Source organism: Drosophila ananassae, chromosome 3L, assembly GCF_017639315.1.
Source record: "Drosophila ananassae strain 14024-0371.13 chromosome 3L, ASM1763931v2, whole genome shotgun sequence".
In the NCBI taxonomy this organism is placed as follows: Eukaryota; Metazoa; Arthropoda; class Insecta; order Diptera; family Drosophilidae; genus Drosophila; species Drosophila ananassae.
This window is the reverse complement of record NC_057929.1, coordinates 15,050,933-15,072,596: the sequence shown is the minus strand read 5'-3', so window position 1 is coordinate 15,072,596 and position 21,664 is coordinate 15,050,933. Positions and strand designations below refer to the sequence as shown.

At 43.4% G+C, this 21,664-nt stretch overlaps 2 protein-coding genes and 1 long non-coding RNA gene across 3 annotated transcripts; 1 reads left to right on the top strand and 2 right to left on the bottom strand.

Annotated features, from left to right (window-relative positions):
- Window positions 1–4,513: 4,513 nt before the first annotated feature.
- Window positions 4,514–5,644, top strand: LOC6494200 (lambda-crystallin). The gene is made up of 2 exons (XM_001960730.4): window positions 4,514–4,947; window positions 5,010–5,644. Exons 1-2 carry the CDS (start codon window positions 4,537–4,539, stop codon window positions 5,544–5,546), a joined length of 948 nt encoding a protein of 315 aa, XP_001960766.1. The 5' UTR covers window positions 4,514–4,536; the 3' UTR covers window positions 5,547–5,644.
- Window positions 5,645–14,923: 9,279 nt separating this feature from the next.
- LOC6496363 (actin-binding protein IPP) lies at window positions 14,924–16,374 on the bottom strand. The gene is made up of 2 exons (XM_001960729.4): window positions 15,415–16,374; window positions 14,924–15,360 (listed from the first exon to the last, which is right to left on the bottom strand). The coding sequence occupies exons 1-2, from the start codon at window positions 16,278–16,280 to the stop codon at window positions 15,120–15,122; spliced, it is 1,107 nt and encodes a 368-aa protein (XP_001960765.1). The 5' UTR covers window positions 16,281–16,374; the 3' UTR covers window positions 14,924–15,119.
- Window positions 16,375–19,626: 3,252 nt separating this feature from the next.
- LOC116654728 lies at window positions 19,627–21,233 on the bottom strand. The gene is made up of 3 exons (XR_004309917.2): window positions 21,013–21,233; window positions 20,716–20,842; window positions 19,627–20,653 (listed from the first exon to the last, which is right to left on the bottom strand). It is a non-coding gene; the product is annotated as an uncharacterized LOC116654728 (long non-coding RNA).
- Window positions 21,234–21,664: the final 431 nt, after the last annotated feature.

Sequence of the window (21,664 nt, the reverse complement as noted above, 5' to 3'; positions counted from 1 at the left end):
TGAAAATTTTCCATTTCCCCTTCATGTTCAAGTTATTTACAACTTCACTGGCAAACTCTAGTCCAAGGATATGCACCCCGAGGAAAGGATACTTAATTCATAGTAACAACTATATTTCCAACTGGCAATAAATAATATTATTTTCAAGTATTCTTTCTCTCAGTGAATTTTATGGTTTGGTGTCTACTGGCAGGAAGCATTCGGTGTCTTCGGACGCTGCCAAGTCGTCGAACTTTTTGCACTCGATATGTGACGACAAGGACATCGTTGCGCTTTTTCACTCCCGAAACTGATAAAGATAAGGCCAAGGAGTCTGTCGTCCTGCAGGAAACTTTGCCTTTCTGCCTGTCTTGGCTTGACTTGGCCCTTTCTGGTTTTTGCGGTTAAATGGAGGGCTGGAAACTGGGAAACGGGAGTTGGAGCCAAGAAGACCCAACCGAGAGGCAAGCTGCTCAACTTGGCCAGTATTTCTGTGACAATTTATTTTCTGTGCTTTGGCATTCGCTTTTCAACAAATCGAAAAACTATTAAATTGGGCTGAAAGCCAGCAAACGAACGCCAAAGGACTGGAAGAACAAACAACCAAAAAAGAAATGAGGCAAGGAATCGTTTACTTCCACAAATTGTAGAAAATCGTATGCCCTATTTGTGAGATAATTGGAAATGAATAGTGGTTAACCAACTGAATCAGAAACTGAGATTATGATTCGTTGCAAACAGTTTGGCTTTTATTCATCATAAATATTAAACAAATATTTATAAAAAATTATTTTCTGAAGTTTCGATTCATATTAAAGGGGAATTTACCTATTAATCACTTGAGGTATTCCGCTCAAGGGGATCCATCAGGAAAATTGAAAAAATATTGATGAAAAATTTTGCTTCCAGGTTTTGATGCAGAATCGTGGGGAATCGAACTAGAAATCGTTTAAGACATTCCGCTCAAGGATCCCATGCGAATTGGCAAAGATATAGACATCCTACTGGGCCATATATGGACATCCTGGATTTTGCAAGGGGTTCCATCAGGAAAATTGAGAAAATATCGATAAAAAATTTTGCTTTTAGGTTTTGATGCAGATTTATGGGAAATCGCAATAGAAATCGTTTAAGGTATTCCGCTCAAGGATCCGATGCAAATTGGCAAAGATATGGGTATCATACTGGGTCATAAATGAATATCCTGGATTTTGCAAGGATAAATCAGGAAAATTTAAAAAATATCGATGAAAAATTTTGCTCCCAGGTTTTGATGGAGATTTGTGGGGAATCGAACTAGAAATCGTTTAAGGTATTCCGCTCAAGGATCCGATGCGAATTGGCAAAGATATGGAGATCCTACTGGGCCACATATGCATATCCTTGATTTTGCAATAGCTAAGTAGCTTTGTCTGGCGCGTGGATAAGAGTATTCGAATGCTGGAGCTCTGGTCCTTTTTTGTAATAGTATGTCCGACTTACACTCGAGGAGATTTCGCTTTGTTGACAGTCACGCGACTTCCATGCTTTGGCACATTTGATTTGGCTGCAACTTTTCACCTCGCAAGCGGAGGAACTGCGACGACATCAAGTTAATTGGATGTGCGGGTGGATGGTGGGTTGAAGGTGGATGGAGGACTTTGAGCTTACAAGGGGTTCAGAGTAGTGGGTTCGAGGACTGAAGGACTGGATGGCTGGAGGGCTGATGACAAGTGTGGCCAAGGCAACGAAGCCCATAAAGCAGCGATTAGAATCTCAGTCAGCCTTGTGGACACACAAACCCACTCACGTGGCATTCAACAATTTTGAGGCAAGCAAACAGACATTAACACGTGGCCGCGGCTATCTCTGGGATCTGTGTCTCTATCTAAAATCCGTACCGGATCTCGGAATCCGTGAATCTGTGAGCATGTTGATACTTGGCACCTCTTCAAAACAAATATCTAGCATCCAGCACATTCAAAAGGGGCAGAGGAAAGGACAGCCGCAGTTACAGCACTTTTCAGAGTGACACTAAACTAATTAAAAGTTCGTCCGATCCCGACTCCTACTCTGGTCGGGTTTTTGGGTTCGGGGTTAGTCCCGTCCGTATGGACTAGGGCTACGGGTTATTGGCATAAATTACGCATTGAAATCACGTAAGTGACGGAGGCAAAATTTAATCAGCCCGGGCCGGAGCGAGTGCGGCTGCTAAGGAAGAATTAAATTTAGCTACATAACCAAATCAAAAAAGGGACCACTCACTCGCACACTTGAACATTTCCCCCGTCCGTGTACATACCTAGTATACGTGTAGTAAAGTCCGTACATGGGGCACGGACAATTTCCCCCTGCGTACGGAGGCACAAAAAATTTGCACACAAACTACGTGACTTCAATTCCTCAGTACGGCTCAACAAGGAAAAAAAACGGAAAACAGGAAAAGTAGGAAAATATTCTGTGTGAGAGTGTGTATCTATGTGGTTAGCTTTCAATGGCTTTTGCCCCGTGTACAACTTTTAATCCTTGCCACTTTTGTCAATGTCAGAGCCGAGATAGACTCAGATTTAGAATCCGCCCAATGACAAACAATACAAAAAGGTGGAGATAAAGGACCTCCCGAACCCCTGATACCCTGGCAGGTGAACCAGATCTATTTAACATATTATTTCATAATTAATTGAGTAACTTTATCCATATTACAGACTATGTAAACACTATTCAACTAATTCAGATTAAAACCCATTTAGTTGTACACCCTTAGTACCCTGGTCTTTACAAACGGCACGAAAAAAAGGTCCAAATAAACGGGAAATGGCTCTCTGTTTGGGAAATAGTTTTTCACCACAATGACATTTCTGTTTTCCGCACACGAAGGACTGCCAGGGCGGCCAGGACACGGGAAGATGGCCAATAAAATTAATTGATTTTGAGGTTGCCTCTTTTTTTTTACAGCTGCTGATGCTTCTCTGTTTCCTTGATTTTTTTTGTTGGTGATTTTGATTTCTGCTGCTGTGACAGTTGACCGCATTTGATTGGCATTGGTTGGTGAAATCCCGTAAAGGAACGGATTGGATTGGATTTAAGGTGACCCAGAGGACTACTAATTAGATTAGGTTTAAATTGACATGCTCAGTGAACTACACGTTTTTGTATTTTTCGAATAAAAGCCCATAAAATATGCCGCATAATTGGCGTATCGAAATACGGATTAATATTTTACGTTTCGCTTTCCTCTCCATTGAGTCCTGTGCCCAAAAAGGATGTGAAGTGGGCCGGCGGAATCGAGCAATTGTAAGCGTAAACGTAAACGCTTTCAACAGTCCTCCTTTTGCATCTGGCATTGATTTCCATTTTTCATTTATATTAACAAGCATTTAAATGCAATGAAGTGAAATGTGAATCCCTCAACACGAATCTACTATATACTTTATTGTGGAATATCCTTATATATAAATATTTCTGTTCATGGCCTTTTGTTAAACTCGTTTTTATAGCTTGCCATAGTGGAGTGTAGATGGCATTTCATGGCTGATTTAACCCGGCTGCCTAACTGTTTCGTCTGGGGATTCCCGTCCTGTATCCTGCTTCTGAATTCTGGTCCTGATTCGGCTTCTGTTTCTGTTTCTGGTGCCGATCCTCCAGTTACTCCTGTTATTGCTGTTGTTATTCATTCGTTCACATTTTTTCATATGTCAGTGGCGTAAATGAAAACGCAAACGGGGCGTATGATTAATGTGGTTTACATATGAAAACGAGACTCTGTCCCAGGACTCCCTCGCACTGCTCACCATCTCCATCTCCTTCTCTGCGGCTGTCTCTTCCGGTTTCTGTTGCTGTTGTTGCTGGCAGTGCTTATTCAATAATTTATTGCTGGCAGCCTCAGCCACTTACAATGTCAGAAAAATATGCGCGAAATATGCATAAAAGTATTACATGCAGGCTTTTGTCAGCTGGGCGGTATGTCACGCCCTGTACTCTCAGTACCCCCTTCCACCTCCACCTCTGTCCATCTGGCCGCCCTCCCTTAATCTTCAAGCCGAAAGTGAAAGCTTTAATAAATCACAAAGCCCGGGATTATCAATTAATAGGCTGTTAAGAACCTCACAGACCCGACGCAGCTGATAAGAAATCAAATTAAGTCAAATTAATACCGGAAAAGAGTGAAAGGCGATTGGGGCTCATCAACTTTATTAATTAAATAATTGAAATGGGAAATAAACTTTTAAAGATGCTAATTATTTACAAAGAGCTTATTTAAGAAATCAAACAATTTATAAATCTCAATGATCATACACATATTTTCACTGCACTGCCATAAATAAACAATTCATTATCTTCAATAAAAAATATAGTCACATGAATGATGTGAATAGTGGGTGAACTTGACCTTAAGCACAGTAGAACTGTACTGTTCGAACAGTAGAGCCATATAATATAATATTCCAGATAATTAAAACTGTGTTTGGATTTGGGACCTTGTTGCATTTGAGAGGAACCACTGTGCTAGGGCGATAAGTTCCGTCGAGAACCCTCTGATTGCTCCAACATCCATCTTCCAACATCCGTCAGTTCGAAATGAGTCGCCAGAAGATTGGGATCGTGGGCAGTGGCCTGATTGGAAGAGCCTGGGCCATGCTCTTTGCAGCCGCCGGGTATTGGGTCCAGATGTACGACATCCTGGACACCCAGCTGACCACAGCCCTGCAGGAGCTGGAGAAGGAGCTGCACCGCCTAGAGGAGAAGGGTTCACTCCGGGGAAAGATAAGAGCTGCCGAGCAACTTGCTCTCATTGACGTCACCACAAAGTTGGACGAGCTGGTCAAGGATGCCTTGCATATTCAGGAATGCGTTCCCGAAGTACTGCAGCTAAAGCAGACACTCTACTCCCAGTTGGATGAGCTCTTGGATGGCATCACGGTGGTGGCCAGTTCCACTAGCACCTTTATGCCTTCTCTGTACAGCGAGGGTCTAAGCAGAAAAGAACAGGTGAGGAGATTTAATTAAATAATTAATTGATTAGCTTATAAAGTTCCTGGTATATTTAATAGATGCTGGTGGCCCATCCCCTGAACCCTCCCTATTTTATACCCTTGGTGGAGATAGTGCCTGCTCCCTGGACCTCCAAGGAGGCTGTGGAACAGACCAAATCCCTGATGCTCAACATTGGCCAGCGTCCCGTGACGCTAAACAGGGAGATCGAGGGCTTCGCCACTAACAGGATACAGTATGCGATCCTCAACGAGGTCTGGCGCTTGGTGGCGTCAGGAATACTCACCGTGGCGGATGTGGATCGAGTGCTGAGCCAGGGTCTGGGACTGCGCTATGCCCTCTTGGGATCGCTGGAAACGGCTCATCTTAATGCTCCCGGAGGCGTGGCCGATTACTTCCATCGCTTCGGAGGAGAAATCTCTGCTGTGAGTGCAACTTACGGAGCGACGCCCAACACCCGAGAGGATGCTGTGACCCTCGCGGAGATTGCCAAACAGTGCGAGGAGCTGGTGCCCATCGAGGGATTGGGGGAGAGGAGAGCCGTCCGCGATGAATTCCTCATCCAGCTGGCCAAGCTAAAGAAGCAGTTTGAATAGGAAATTAATTGCTGGATTTTGTGTTCTGCCCTCTGAATAAAGTGAGAATCAAGTAAATGGAACTGTGTCCCATTTCCTTCGCTTGTCCCACCTCCTTCGTCCTTCGCCTTTCATCTTACTCTGGTGGCGTCTCCAGTTTCGTGCATTAATGAAATTAATTTTTGCGCCAACCGGAAACGTTTTTCCAGGCGAAGCATTCAAGTACAACGTGTCACATTTCCGCTCCGGCATTAAGTTCTCGCCAGCAGCCCTCCCTTAGCAGCTTTTCTTAGTTTTTCCATTAGAGTTTGCTGGCAAGTGGCTTTAACTCATTTTTCATTTGGGCCCTTTACATTATTGGGCTGAGAGCAGCTTGAAAAATATAAATCTGAGCGTACGATTTGTTTTCCCTAGAGGCTTTTCTGTAATGGATATTAAAAGGTCCGTGTTTTTAGGCAGTTCTATTTAGTTTATATAACTTATTTCGGAGATACTGCACTTAATGCCTCTTAATTTAAAAGCGTCGACAGTCGTCCTGCGAGCATATTTCAATGCCAAGTATTTAAAATGGCGGCCATGGCCATATAACAATTAAACAGGCATAATTTCCCACCAGCCTGCCTGGCTGGATGCTTCTCCTCCAGCGGGGCGTCCTGTCTGGCTGGCGGCCCTGAAAATGGTTGATGTCCTGGCGGCGATGGCGGCGTTGGCGGCGCTGGCGGGAGCGGCTAAAAACTGCAATGTCATTGTTGCGAGACGGCGGGCGGTGGACAAAAAGCATGTGGCTAGTAATTCATTACCCAGACCATCGACCAATGGAATGTCATAGTGCGCCTGGTGTGGGTGCCAAAAAGGATAAAGAAAGAGGTAGCAAAGCCGGCAGGACAATTGCACATGGCGCTGGCGGGCAATGCCATTTAATGTGCAAACAAAAGGCGTTGACAAAAAATTACAGCCATATCGAGGGGGCTGGCGAAAAAAAATGCGACAAAAAGGATGTTGGCCAATATTATGAGGTATGCGACCGGGTATTTGTAAAGTGCAGACACAGCGCACAATGGCGGCCCCCCTGCCGCAATGGCGATGCTAAAAGTTAAAATAACGAACGATAATTAATGGAATGGCAACATAAAGCAGGCAACAATTCAATGTCCTGCAACCGATTTTTCTCTACTTTTGGCTTACTTCTCGATTTTTTCCTCTCCTGATCCAGACGATAGGAGTGTTTATCGAACCCGGTGCGAGTGTGTGTGTGTGTGGGAAGCAGAGAAAGAGAGATGGAGAGAAAATGGCGTTAAAGCGGAAGGACGCCATGTGTCGGGGAGGAGACCGGAAATGCATTGTTTTATGCCCAATTTCATTTGTGTGTGTCCTTTTTTTTTTTTGAACAATGGCGTGGCAGGCAATGAGTAGATAGATGCATGTAATTAACGCCGTTGCAGTCACAGCAATTAATTTAATGTATTCAGTGTCAGCTCCAATGGGTTGAGTTGAAAGTACATTGTAAGGGAAATGGATTAGGGAAGCATTTGCTCTTCTTGCAATCAAGATTTTACACCACCAGACCACTAATTAAATCCCGGACAACAAAGAAAAACTTCCATTAATTTTGTCCCACCTTACCTTCCAACATGAAAAAAAAAAACAAATAGTCCTGCAGACAAAGAAATAACAATTTTTCAATGCGAACGACATTTGTTCTTGTTAGGCGAGTTGTTAACAATCGATTGGACGTGTTCTTTTGGACCTTCTGGGGTACCACAGCGGTGGTAGTGGCAACAAATAAGGGGCCATGTTTTATGGCCTAGGGTCCGGGCTAGGGCCACGCCTCCGTCCAGTAGACAGATAGAAGCCGGCTATAATAAATCATTCCATAAAACATTTACGCCTCAGAGCGCACAAAGTTGATCCGAAGCGAAACCGAACCGACACAACTTAACTGAACCGATTCAATTCGATCCCATTCGATTCGATTCGATTTGATTCATTACATTCAAAGTATGTGAGGGACACATGGAGGATGATAAATAAATAATCAGTTTCCAGGGGGCAAAGAATGAAGATGTCAAGGATTCGGGATAGAAGAGGTTTTGTTAAATCATCAGTTAACCTCTTTCATTTATCATTTGGGGAGAATTGAAGAATCAAAGCAAGAACAATTCGCAGGATTCATTTAATTCGTATATTTCAGCTCAACAAACCCCCACAAACAACAGCAAACAGCGGCAAACAATCGACCGAATCTTGAGCTGTCTGGAAGGCAATTTCCACGTTTTTCCTGCCTCCCGCTGACATATATCCTGATCGACCTCAGTGGCACTTTTTGCACCGCCGCAAATTCAATTTGCTTTATTGATAACCCACAATGGACACACAATAAATACATCAGGCAGCAGATCAAAAGTTGTTCCCTCCAAGGAGCCGAAATAAAGATGCCCTTTACAGGATACAGCGCACACAATGGCATTCACAAAGGACTCGGGAGTGCCAGTTCTGAGTAAAAAGGGCATCACACTTTTTATTTTTGAGAAGATTTCTAAAGAAGCTGGCCAAACAGTTTTCTTTTCCTAATCTCGGACTGTTTGTTTGTGGCATTTGTTGTGGTCAGCCAATAAATCAGAGCCTTGGAAATAATTTATGTCCTGCCCTGGAATTTTCATTTATCTGTCGAACGTATTGTTATTATTTGGGGACTACCAGTACCAGGGGTTATCCGGGGTGGGTGCGTCTCAAGCACTAAACTTCATTATGACAAATTTGTGTGCTCAAGAAAATTAATGTCCTCGGGCTGCCAGGATACCCCGCAAAGTTGCTGCATTATTAAATCGCTTTAAAGGATTGGCTGCAGCAAGGACTCGACTTGCAATTCGCTATTCTCCTAGCCGGCTCGTCACGTCCGGGTCCTTGGATGGGGGAGAGGTCCTTTGGTCGTCAGCTATTTTGTAACTCCTCTGGAGTTTTTTGTGTCTGGAACGGCGGTCAAAACCGCAGACGCTTCGGAGGCGGACGATGGCCAAATTGTTTGGCCAACACAAAGTTTATTTAATTTCTCACAGAATGGAGATCTACGTGCCCCCTTTTTGACTTTGTTGATTAAAACAAATTGCGTCCTGTCTCAACTGCGCCGGCAAACGTCAGACGGCCCAGGACTTGGTAAGTGGGTGGACGAAGGAGTAGGATTGGATGGAATGGAAAATAGAATAGCAAACAGATGCTATCAGTGCGGAGAGGACCTTCCGAAGGGGTTCTCTAGGCTCTCCCAGATCAGTTTATTATTTGATCCTGTCTAGACTACAAAAGCCGGGCTATCAAAATGCAGCTGAAGGACTTTAAAAAACACAGCACCCTTTGTGCAATATTTTTGTTCTGTTCTATGAGATGCTAGTTTGTTTATCCCTGCCAGCTAGTCTCGATTTTCCAGCTGATGATGCAGTTTTTATCTAATTAGTCCTGCGCGCTGATTTTCGCATTCAGATTTCGTATTTGCTCGCCCATTCTGCTTTTTTAAGTCAAATTTGCTGGCAATTGTCATAACTCTAATGCAATTAACCCTTGCCCACCCAGCAGGGCAGGACTTATCAGATAAAGACGAAAACTGAAAACAGAACACGGCGTCCTCCGTCGCTGGACAGAGTGGGAGTTGAGTAAATACAGCCATAGAGTAAACCTAAATATTTAATTAGGATTATAACGAAGCGAGCTTATCGCGGATGCCGGCAGCATCGCATCAGAAAATGATAGCAGGAGGATGATGGTAAGCGATGAATGTCAAAGAGTGTGTCCTGCGGGCAAGGGCTTCCTTCCTGCTCCCAGGATAACAGGAAACTGTACGAGCATGCGACAAGTAGGAGCGAGTGTGGGTGTGTGTGGTTGTGTTTGTGTTAGTGCGTCTGGCGTTTCACTTTTCGTTGACTTAATTTAATTAATTTCCTAGCCCAAAGGGTCCATCCTATCATCCCGACGTCCTATCGTCCTGTCCCACACCCATCCATTTCCACTCTTCCACTTGTGTCGGGCGATTTCATTTTTTGTATTTGTTGTTACGTATACGCCACGTTGCAGTCGTATAAAAGCCAGACCTACTTGATGCATGAACATATAGACACATATGCCTATCGATATACGATACTGTGTACTGCCGACAGGACTCGAGGAGGCACAGGAGCCACAGCAGCAGGACTCAGGAAGCAGGACGCAGCACCCACACATACCATGTGTGTAATATGCTGTAAATAATGAAAATCCAATTTTTGTTGCTTCTTTTTACTCTCGCCTGGATCACCTGGAATGGGAATGGGAATGTGTGCTGTGGGCGGCATAATGGGTTCATCACCATTGTGGCGGAAGGATGATTATGACCGGGCACGTAGGGTATCATTCCCAAGTTCGCAAGTTGTCGGGGGTCAAATAGATATAGATATGAGCATTAAGTCAATAAAGTTTTCAGCCTTTTTGTTGTCGCACACTGAAAAATCCAATTCTATTTGAACAACAGGTAACAAAGATTCGTCAAAGGGTATTCCGCATTCTTGGCAAAGTGAGTTTCCTTTTTTGATTCCTGATTGCATTACATTCCCAACTCCTCAGACCCTTGGCGCCCAAACTCCTCGCCCTTACTCTCCTTTCGTCCTTTTCGTCTGCGTGGCGCATTCCATTTGCCCTTTTTTTTATACCCTTGCAGAGGGTATTATAATTTTGGTCAAAAGTGTGCAACGCAGTGAAGGAGACATCTCCGACCCTATAAAGTATATATATTCCTGATCAGGATCACCTCCTGAGTCGATATGAGCATGTCCGTCTGTCCGTCTGTCCGTCTGTCCGTCTGTCCGTCGGTCCGTCTGTCCGTCTGTCCGTCTGTCCGTCTGTCCGTCTGTCCGTCTGTCCGTCTGTCTGTTTCTACGCAAACTAGTCTCTCAGTTTTAAAGCTATCGAGTTGAAACTTTGCACACACCCTTCATTCCTTTGCAGGCAGTATATAAGTCGGAACGGCCGGGATCGGTCGACTATATCCTATAGCTGCCATATAACTGATTGATCGGAAATGCCATAACTTTGGTGTTTTTTAAGTTAGAGGGTTGGGAGTTTCTACACATGTTATATTTGACCAGAATATCTTATGTACAAAATTTCGTAAGGATCGGCCGACTATATCCTATAGCTGTCATAGAACGATCGAAATTGGCATAACTTTGGTGTTTTTTAAGTTAGAAAGATGGGATTTGGTAGAGATTCTATTTTGGGAAAAACAATCTGATTTGTCGAATTTCATAAGGATCGGCCAACTATATCCTATAGCTGCCATATAACTGATTGATCGAAAATGCTATAACTTCGTTGTTTTTCAAGTTAGAAGGATGGGACTTTCTGTGCATTCTAATTTGGGCCAACTTATATGATCTGCTAAATGTCATCAGGATCGGCCGTCTATATCCTATAGCTGTCATATAACTGATTGATCGGAAATGCTATAACTTCGTTGTTTTTCAAGTTAGAAGGATGGGAGTTTCAATGGATTCCTCTTTTGGCAAAAAAATTCGATTTTCCAAGTTTCATAAGGATCGGCCAACTATATACGATCCGCTATATATCTAATAATATAAGATGGGTGGCGCCACCTAGCGGACTGCGACTCAGCTGCAAGGGTATATAAACTTCGGCTCCGCCCGAAGTTAGCTTTCCTTTCTTGTTTTTGGTTGACTATGCCTGGAGATTTAATTTCGTTTTCCGTGCATTTTTTCTGCTCCCTTTCACTTCCTTCGCAGGCGGGAGTGGAAATAATCAAGTAATGAAACTTCACCGACCGAAACTTAAGGAAATTCGAGCCAGGACGAGCCTTGTATTTGGCCAAGGGACTGAAACATGTTGCTGTTTTCCTTGAGCCTTCTCACAAATTATGCAGAACATAACAAGTTTTCATCAATATTAATGATGGTCCGAAATGTGATTAAAATCAAGGCGATATACATACTGTACTATATACTATAGATGGAGGACTGGGAACGGTACAATGAGGAGAAGAAAGAGAGACTACAACTGGGATTGGGGAGCTAACCACTTCTCTCAACTCAGCTGCCGGAGCGGCAATCAAATTAAACTTGAAGTGATTTTCAATTGGAAATTCTCGTAGCGGGTCCCTGGCACACCGCAACACACTTAAGTGTATTCAAATTAAACTGACGCAGACCGAACCAACAACAATGCAATGGCTCCGGCCAACAGTCATGGCGGGAGATGAGTGCGTGAGCCTCAGAAACAATGGCCAGGTGAGTACTGTTTCTGGTTTCCTATCTATCCTCCTATCACGCTGCTATCTCTAGACCCCTCTAGACGGAGTCCATCTTCATGATGTCCCCCGTGTATCCCCAGACCCCAAGGCCATCAAGAAGTCGACTCGAGCGCCGCCTGTTTTACTGGACATTTTGCCTTGTAATGCGATTGTTGTTTGTTGCCATTGTTGGCATTCTTGCGATGGCTGTTGCCTCTGTTGGTGCTCGTCTTGCTCCTGTGGTTGTTGTAGGTGCTGCCTTGCTATCTGGTTGTCTATCTGCGTGTTTAGTTGTAGACCAAATGCTTGGCACTGGCAGTGAGAGGGGGCACGGGCCAGGAGACTGGGGGCTGTCAACAACAAGCAGCAATGGCGTCAGCAATTGCGGATCTGCCCACCCACTCCCATCCGAGCCAGGGCTTACCCGGACCTCTTTCCGTCTGCGGTCGTCCTTGGTTTTTGGCAACGTTTAGCGCGTGTGCAGGACGCGCGGTTTTTGAGCTGCTGCCTGCCGTTGATTAGATTGTCTGATACTTTAATAGGATTGTAAAAGCATGAACCACCCACGGATACACACTCGTACATTTACATTCCTGTTCCTGTGGTTCCTGTTTCTGTGTGGGTTAAACTGTTTAGTACAGACACTAAAAAACAAAATATGGAAAAGGGGAGCCTTTTTTGGGCCTTCCAAACAGTGTAAAAAATAAGCATAGAAGTGTTTCTACCTCTTTCCGGATATTTTTTAATATTAGAGGTAGAAGAAATATAACCAAACTATCCACAATTCCCTATCCTCTAATCTCCTGCCCAAAACTAATTATTCAATTGTACAAAAGTCAGGGGAAATTTTCGCAAAATGAGCAAAACACTTAAGCAGCTTAAGTACTCTGCCGGATACGCAGTTATCAACCGATTGGACCGAAATGTGGCACACGTCCTGCCCAACAAATAAACAGTTAAAGGCTTATATATTACATACGTACGCCAATGGGGAGTTGGGCGAAATCTGTATTAAAATCGCATTATGTTCGCCTCACTTGACAGAGGGACAGTTAAGAAGAAAAAGGAGGGGCGGCCAGAGAGGGTGCAGTGTCGGTATCGGTGGAAAAGTGCAGCTGCAGGAAAGTTGAGCACCGAGGTAGCTAGGAAAAGGAAAATTTGCCAAATGTACTGTCAGGACAGCATTGCCCGGGCAAGTTTATAAACCGAACTCTTGGGCTTGAAGTGGGTTAAGAGAGGATGGGGTGGGGTGCTGCAGGTCGGAAACTTGGGGGAGATGTTCGCCCTTCGCTTGGCTGCGAGCATTAACCTCAGAATGCATTTGCAGCTTCAGGATCCCGGGGAGCCAGGCAGGACCAGCCCGGGCGGCATATGCAGCCTGCAGCAGTCCTGCCAGTAAAAATGAAAAGTTCTCCCTTGGCCAGAACAGCAATTGTGGTTTCTAATTGTTTGGGGTATTTTGCACTAACAATTGACCGCAACTATGCGTTGTAATTTCCAACTTTTTTTCTGTGCTTTCGTGTCTGTTTCATCCTATTCTCCACAATTTTATTTCTACTTGCACGAAATGAGCAATGAACATAAAATCAATAGCTAGTTTTCAAGAACTTTTCATGAAATATGGTTGTAAGCAGGCTTATTAATGAACATTGATGAACAATTTTGAAGTGAATTGTTGCCTGTTGGTTGAATTCTGTTGTATGTGAGTGGCTAATCAGACAATAGGTGCTATATACACGGGTATATAGCATATATTCTTATAAAAATCCCCTTCAGACACATCACTCTCAAAAAACCCCCCATAGAATATTACTGATAATCAGCGAGCGCAGATGTCAGCTGGGATTCACATTTTTGAGAGATTTCCTATAAAAGCAATTGCTTTGTACAGAACTGATCTCAGTCTTTGGAAAAAATGCTTCGATTTTGGCTTTCGTTGCTGATTCTTGCCATTTTTGGAGCTGGCATTTCGGAAGCAAGGATGTGGAGACCGCCACCACCACCTTCTAACCCACTAAGTCCTTTTGATTTTCGTCCTTCGCCATTTAATCCGCAACAACCGCTAGGTTAAGGACACCGAATAAATGGATTATTAAAAAAAGTTGATTAATTTTTGTTTTATTCAAATAGATCTTAAAAATCCCCTTAAAAAATCCTATTTTCTCTCACACATTCCATTATTCTTAATAGCTTACCCCAACTGACAAAGAAGATATATTAAAGTGGTTTTTAATCATTCTCGTAGCTGTTGCCTTTTTGCCAACGATATGGGTATGGAAAATAAATTAAAGGACGCCTTTCAGGACATAAGCCGTGTGGTGCGAGTCCTGAACGCTTACAGGACGCAACCAGCAGCCAGCGGAGTTTATTAAAAAAGGAGACGAACGAGGCTCTAAAATAAATTTATGCATGTATGGGGTAAAAAATGTGAAAAATGCGTTGCCTAGCTGATAAAGCCGTTTTGTTTGCCCACCCACACATACACGCAGAGACCCGCTTAATGCAGATTTATGATTTTAATAACAGTTCCCACACACATGCATACATTTTTTAAACCGCAAAGTGTTGAGCATATTAGGAAATTGTGGTCGTTTTTTGTGGCCATTTCTCCCACGCTTAAGCAGCATCATCTTGCATCTGGTGGTTTTTTTTTTCATTCAAGCATAACTTGTTAATTATGCAAATTTGTCTTCCAGGCTATGGCAGCTACGGCTTGCAGTTATTAGCCGAAAATCATCATCATCAGCGTAAACATCATCGTCACAGGAAACTGCAATCTCGATTTGCCAACTTTGCAGACTCTTGCCGCAGCAACAAACATTTTCAATTTACCTGTGACGCCAGGTGTGCGGCAGCGTGGCAGTGTTGGTGGCAAATTGTGGGCCAAGCTGGGTGGCAGATTGTGGCTAAGGTGTGCCTGTATGTGCGTCTGTGTGCTTTGAGCTCCGAAGCGGCGCCGCGGGCATTCCAACCTGGAACAAGGTGATGTGGCCAGGATGATGACGATGCTGCGAAATGCGGTTTGCAGTTAGCGTTGTTGGCGCTTTTGTTGCGGCTGTTACTGCTGATGAGGAAATTGTTTTGGAAATCGCAGAAAAGGAGCATAAGAAGGGAAACAGGAGCGGCTTTGGGGTTTAGTTTGCCAAACACTAATTTTATTTCTTTTTAAGAAATGAACTAAACTAAACCTACACAAACAACAAGATTATATTTGAAATGTTATTCCTGAAAGTTTTCAGTCACACCTCGACGCACAACTGACCGGGTAATGCGAGTGTTTTGTAACTGCCACATGCCACGATCGCTGTCATCATCCTCCAGGCACATCATCAAGTTCTGCGTAGCAGCTGCGGCAAAGTATCCGGCGGCAGGGTCTGGAGCAGGGCCAGGTATTTAAGGAACTCGGAGTAGCTGAACACCCGGCCAGGTAAGTTCGGATCGGGGTGATGGTACGGTGACAGGTCATGACATATGAACTTTCGGGCTTGGGGCACGGTCACCTGAAAGATCTCATAAATCTCGCCAAACAACGACGTTCCATCACTGTGCTGCATCAGAATTTGAGCGAAACTATCGAAAGGACATGGAAGTTGATTGGTTTTAAAAGCCAACAAGGATACCCACCTAATCTCCTCCAGGCTCTTCCTCACTTCTGCTAGCTGAGTGACCCGATCCACCTGGTACTCTCCCCTCGGCGACTCCAACAACTTGACCAACTTTTTTGGCACCCTAAGCAGTCGCACCTTTTCCAGGACCTCCGCAACGTGCTTGAGTCGTTCCGGCCAATTGTGATTCAGCCATCGAATGGCGGCGTAAAAAACCTCCGTCTCGCTGTTGACGGCAATTTCGTTCGAGGAGAGAATAAAACACAGGCTTTCGAGTGACAGTTCCAGGAACTCCTTGCAGGATACAAATGTGAGAAAGTAGCCCTGGATTCGCTGCAGCATGGGACAGTGTAAGTGCTTCAAGGTCTTGAAGCACAGGACCTCGGCGGCCACTTGATAGGCGTGATGCTCACTGAATTCATCCGACTCGAGGCAAGTCCAGATCTGGTGGAGCAGCTCGTCGATTTTCAGATAGGTGGCCACCGACAAAAGCTGTATGATCTCTGAGCGCTTTATCAGAATATCGTGGTCGGTCATCCAGCGATATAGGGAAACGAATATGCCCGGGGACACTAAGTCCTCCGGCAATTCCAGATCCAAAACATCCGGATTTTCGCGCACCTTCTGGATATAGGCCATTAGCACCAGTCGGTGGCAGGGGAATCTATATTCGCCGATCCGAACCAAGAAGTCACAGTGTTCAGATTCACGCCAAAATTCGCTGAGTGCCGCAACGATGTCCTTTTGCTTCGGAAGCCTGAGATCCTTTTGTGGCGGCTCTATCCGATTTTCGTTTCGATATTCCCTCAAACTAAGTTCAGGTAATTTGGGTTCCATGGGCAGTACATCACCACTGCCCAAGAAGTCTTCAAATCGAGATTCCATTTTTCTATTCGGTGAACCTGGAATTTTGAGATTTGATTTTTTAATGATAGAGAAATAGAAAGATATTCCCTCAAAATGTTACTAAGAATGAGATAGTTTGTAAAAGAAGGAGTTCTTGAAGACAATTTTTTGAAAGCTCCAATAAAGAGTCCTTCAAACTTTTTTCTATCTTTTGAAAAGGAAAAGCTTTTCTGTTTTTTATTGCATTCTTCTTAGATTAGTTTTTATTGATCCTGGCAGGGACATACGGATGACGCAGATTGTCGTTATCCTTGAATAGGAGATAGAAATCAAAGTCGAATAGACGCCTTCGCAATTAGCATGCATAACAATTCCAATTCCAATTCCAATACCAATTCTCCTTTAGCGAAGAGAGAACAAAACCTGCTTAATCAGAGCATGTCTCGGTTTCTCTCGGCGTTTTCTTTGGGGGCTTTCACTTTTCCTTGGCCTGGTCCGGCCAATTAGACGCACAATGCGCCTCAAATTATGCAACACAGCGCGACAAATTCAATTTGCTATGCCTCCCTCCGCAATCATTCTCTGGCTCCTTTTCCTTCCTTCACCCAGCTAAACACGTGACCAATAACAACAACAATACAGGCAACAAACAGGAGACGAGAAAGAGAAAGCATAAGAGCTGAATGATAGAGACGGCAAACGCGACAGGGACACGTTGGAAATTGTGCTGAAAAATCCCAGGAGAAATTAGTTTGATTTATGTTGAGTTTCCGGTGCAAATAAATTGCCAAGTTTAGAGGCAACTTTGGACGCACTGCAGACGCATAATTGATTATGCGAGTGGCGTACAATCGGTGGGTTGTGGGTGGTGGGTGGTGGATGGTGTCTGGCTGTATTGCCGCCGGGGCGTGGCAGGTGGGCAGCGATGACTGTACATTGTTGTGAGTTGAGTGAGCTTATTACGAGACAAGCTACTCGTCAAATTGACACCAGATTGTTTGGCTTTATTGCTTTGGTCTGTGGGGGTGTAATAATCTTTCAGAAAAAAAGCGAATTTGTGAAAGTAAATAGAACAGTGGTTAGGGGTTTATTCGAAACTATATATATTATTCGGGCCAAAGTTCAACGTCTGGCCTATACCTTTAAGCCAACTTGTTATTCATGGAATTGTGTTTCCTTTTTGGTATTCTGTTTCCATTTCACCTTACTCTTCTATAACCATTATATTTTATCGTTACCTGTTTGACATTTTTACTTAAACATTTTTTTATCGCCGGACTTTGTCAGTTCAAATTGTTGTCCGTTTGCCAAGTGAAACGGATAGAGAGCAGGGGGTAGCCGGGGTGTGAACGGCACGACAGGACGAGGAGGGGCGTAAAGTTTGTCGCAAGCAAAGTTTTTGTTCGCAAATTGCAGTTTACTTGCTGCTTACTGCAACATCATAACTGCAGGCTGCAACAGAGGGCCAGCATCCTGGCAGTGTGGGCATTAGGTGGGCGTGGTCGAAATGCAAAACTCTATGTCCTTTTAAAGGGTTTACGGCACTTGACTTGAAACAGACCCCAGAGATGCTGGTTACAGAGGTGGGTTTAGAAATATTAAAATATAGTTCTAAGGTGGTAATTTCTTTGGGAAAATTTTAATAAAAGAATGTTTGTAGTATTTAATCTATATATTAAATATTTGAACTATATTTTTTCTCTCTGTATAAGTCTTTGGAATGGCGGACCCAGAACTATGCGCCGCTGGCTTTGTGAGCTGCAAGTTTGCTTTGACATTTTGACATTGACAATGATGTATGTGCTGGCTTTGTTTGAGTGTATGCCTCGTCTGGAGGGGGCGTGGATGGGCGTGACTAAGCTCTGTCATTAAATATCGATTTGTTAGCTGCGACTTAATAGCTCCAACTTAAAGCCAAACACTTCAACTTTGCCTTCAAGAGCGACCTCCAGTTGAAGCATATTGCTCGGGCCATTTCCTAGACATTTATTCCACTCGCTTTTGATGTCCTTTCAATGGTCTCTCCACAGTTTTATTAGTTTGCAATTTATGGTAGCAGTGAAAACGAAAATTGCCAGCGAATTTCATTCATTTATCATGCCGTTTTATAGCAGCAAGAGCCATAAACAATTTCCAGCGTTTTTTTAGCGTCAAAAATTTGTGATGATAGGTAAATAAATTTCATGTTTTCCGTGATTGAATTGCGCAATTTTTCATGAAAGTTCAATGCGAATATTTGACTGAAATGTCAGCTCATGTTTGACTAATTTACCGATTTCCCCGACTCCCACGGTCCATCCCATATAATTCCCACTAAATTATTCAAAGCTCCTCGGAGTTAAAAACATTATTTCACAATGGCGGTGGGAGAACTCCATTTGCTGTTTACCAGCGGCAATTTTAATTGTTTTATTTTAACATTTAAAACCAATTTATATTTATGAAATTTTCGTAAATTGGCAATGTCATAAAACGCACAATCCACACCGCCACACACTCATCCGCCACAACAAAAACACTTCCTCACACGCAGGCACTGCGGCCCTCAGGTCGTATACGCAACATTTCCCATTTAGCGTGACAAGCTTTCCCTTCTCCATTCTGCATTCTCTGATTACCCATTCTCCAGGTTTTTCCGCTTTTTCGCATTTTCCAGTTCCCAGTTGCCATTTGTGGGCCGCTGCCTTGTTATGTGGTAATTAAAATGACTCTTGGCCCATCTCCGCTCTGTTTTTGGACAGCTTTTCGCTGCCACTCAGCCAATGCCTCGTATGCGTAATGTCTGGCTAAATTATTAATTTACTATGGCCCGGCGAGTGTTGTTAATTAATTTGCATTCATACACTCTGTAATCAAGATTGGAGAAGGGCGGGCGAGTCCTTGGGCCTGCTGGAATTAGTGGCAATATAATGTCGAGCTGCCTCAATGAATCGCTTCAAATGATGGGCTAGTAAATCGCATTAACTTCGAATGGCTAATGATGGGGGGGCTAACAGGGATGATATGGGTATCAAATAATATAACTAAATTTACAAAATCTAAATTATATTATTAAAAATTAAGAAAATCATACACATTATATTAACATATATGTCAAAATATATCCATCCTATCGAAGACATATTTCCATCTCTAAGGATAGGATTTCAGGCATTTTCCCATACCAAAATACAGCTGCCACAATGTTGCAAGGTGCACACAAAGCTAGTCATCGTTGCACTGCGGCTTAGTCTCTCCACGCCTCCGCCACCACCACCGCTTTTGGCAAATTGTTTGCATTGTGGCAACGAGGCGTATGATTAATTTTAGCCCGAACCCTTTGTCGCAACATAAAAATGCCAGGAGAGTATGGCAAATAAAAACATATAATAAAAACAGTAAACATTTAATTGTCTGGCAAATATTTGGCCTTAGCCCCCTTTTGGCTTTTTGGGGCCCCATTTCGAGTGTTCGGCAAATAGGCGCTGATGGAAAACTTTAATGGCGAAACTTTAGCATTTGGCTTATGCTTCGCTTACCACGTCTCTTATAGTCTCCACGACCCCTTGACTGCTGAGTCCTGAGTCCTGTCGCAGCCTGCATGCATTATCGGCATACGCTGCTCATATAACTTTGCTGGCTTAAAACTTTTGTGCCGCTTGACAAAATACAAGGAGCAGTGTATGCAAAAATCTTAAGTGAAGTATCGATTTTGCCAGCGGCTAAAAATTATTTACAAACGAATGAACTTTTCGAAGGAGGACAGCGCTCCCTTTGAGCTGCTGCCTGTCTGCGGTTGAGTTTTGTTTGTCTGCCAGTTCGACGACAGTCCTTCCGGATGGCGGCCTGCGACGACTACAAAGGACATCTCTTGTCAGGCCATCTGATATAGGAAGATCCGCAAACTTTTTCGCATTTGGTGATTGGCAAAAAAATAATAATAAAGAGCCGAGAGTGGCTTTAAAATTGATGAGAGCACATTATTAAAATATAATGATCTATTATTAAAATAGAAAAAAGGGAATCTGGCAGAGGGAAAAGTTTTTGCCGCTTCATGAATTAGTTATTTAACATTTTACCCTTTTTCGCTTTAAGCATTAATCTAGCTGGCTTGCATTTTCGTTGCCTATTTCTTTTGTCTGGGATCAAAGTTTCGGTGGAAAGTAATTTAAACTTTTGCTTTTACCCGCCCGGCTATACATTTTCCATTCAGCTCGAACTGAGGCGTTCGTTCCACTCAATAAACGCTAGACTCCAAATTTTGTTTAACACTTTTCGCCTATTGGCATGGTGAAATAAGTATAATAAAAAACTCTGGCTGGGGAGGTCCTTTGATTGTCTTTTATATAAGCTGCTTAGGTGCTTTACTTTGATTTCAGATTTCAGTGTGTTTGTTTGGATTGCAAAGGAAAGTTGGTGTCCCGAGCTGTAAACTGGAGTTTATTTGATGTAAGTAAGTAATAGAAATGGCAGAATGCCAACAAAGTCTGCTTACAATTTTTTATGCCAGACTATTCCAAATTTGATTGCCAGACAAGCATTGGGGGCGACCTCTCCTGTTCAATAATTAAACGACTTTGCCAGGAGGGGTGGCAGGACATAAATCAAGCGGCCATAACTTCCTGAAAATATCGAAAGTCCATTAACAGTCCAGCTAGGATAGCAGGCACCTTTGTCTAGTTTTTTGCAGCAGTTGTAGTACTAGTACTGGTACTAGGATGTGCGTTCGGGTACACGTCCTGTCTGCATCTGATAAATGCCTTCGAAAAACAGGTTTAATTAAAATACACACCCAGGTGCCGGTCGGCGCTTAGACATCAATGGCCGTCGATGGGCTTGTTGATTTTTCAGCACAATCGAGGCGTAAGCATAACAAATAGCAAAGCGACTGTCAGGACACACCCCAATGTGTCCAATGCCAGGGCACACACATCCTGCCCCTTGCCGTGCCGTAGTTTTGTGTGTTGACAGTGACGCTGTTGTTTATTTACTTTGACATGTTGCTCAAATTGCGAATGTATTAGTATTTGCCGTTCTGTGTTTGTGTTTGCCAAAGGATATTATTAATGCGCTGTTCAAAGTTCAGTTTCTCATTAATGGCAGATATTTGCAATTAAGTAATGGCTTTTTACCCATTTCATATTTGTATCTCCAAGATACTCACTACTTGTTCTTTTCGCTTTCCCAATTTACAAAAAGCCTCTGCAAAGTACTAGTCCTGTAACTCAGCTAATGGCAATCGACCTGCCTTTCGATGCCAAACTAAAAATCCATTTTCATTAACCTTCTTTTTTTGCTTTTTTTCAGGACATCCGATTGATGTGATGTTTTAGGTACAGTTCGGTCTCCACAGTTCTGACATGTTTCCACTTCTTTTTACTTTGGGGGAGTTTCGCAGATTAACAGATTATGATCCGACATGAGTTGAAATGTTGTTAGAAAAC

Coding starts and splice junctions, on each gene's coding strand:
- LOC6494200 (XM_001960730.4), top strand. CDS start 4,537: ATGAGTCGCCAGAAGATTGGGATCGTGGGCAGTGGCCTGATTGGAAGA. Junction 4,948..5,009: donor GTCTAAGCAGAAAAGAACAG/GTGAGGAGATTT, acceptor TATATTTAATAG/ATGCTGGTGGCCCATCCCCT.
- LOC6496363 (XM_001960729.4), bottom strand. CDS start 16,280: ATGGAATCTCGATTTGAAGACTTCTTGGGCAGTGGTGATGTACTGCCC. Junction 15,361..15,414: donor AAGAGCCTGGAGGAGATTAG/GTGGGTATCCTT, acceptor TCCTTTCGATAG/TTTCGCTCAAATTCTGATGC.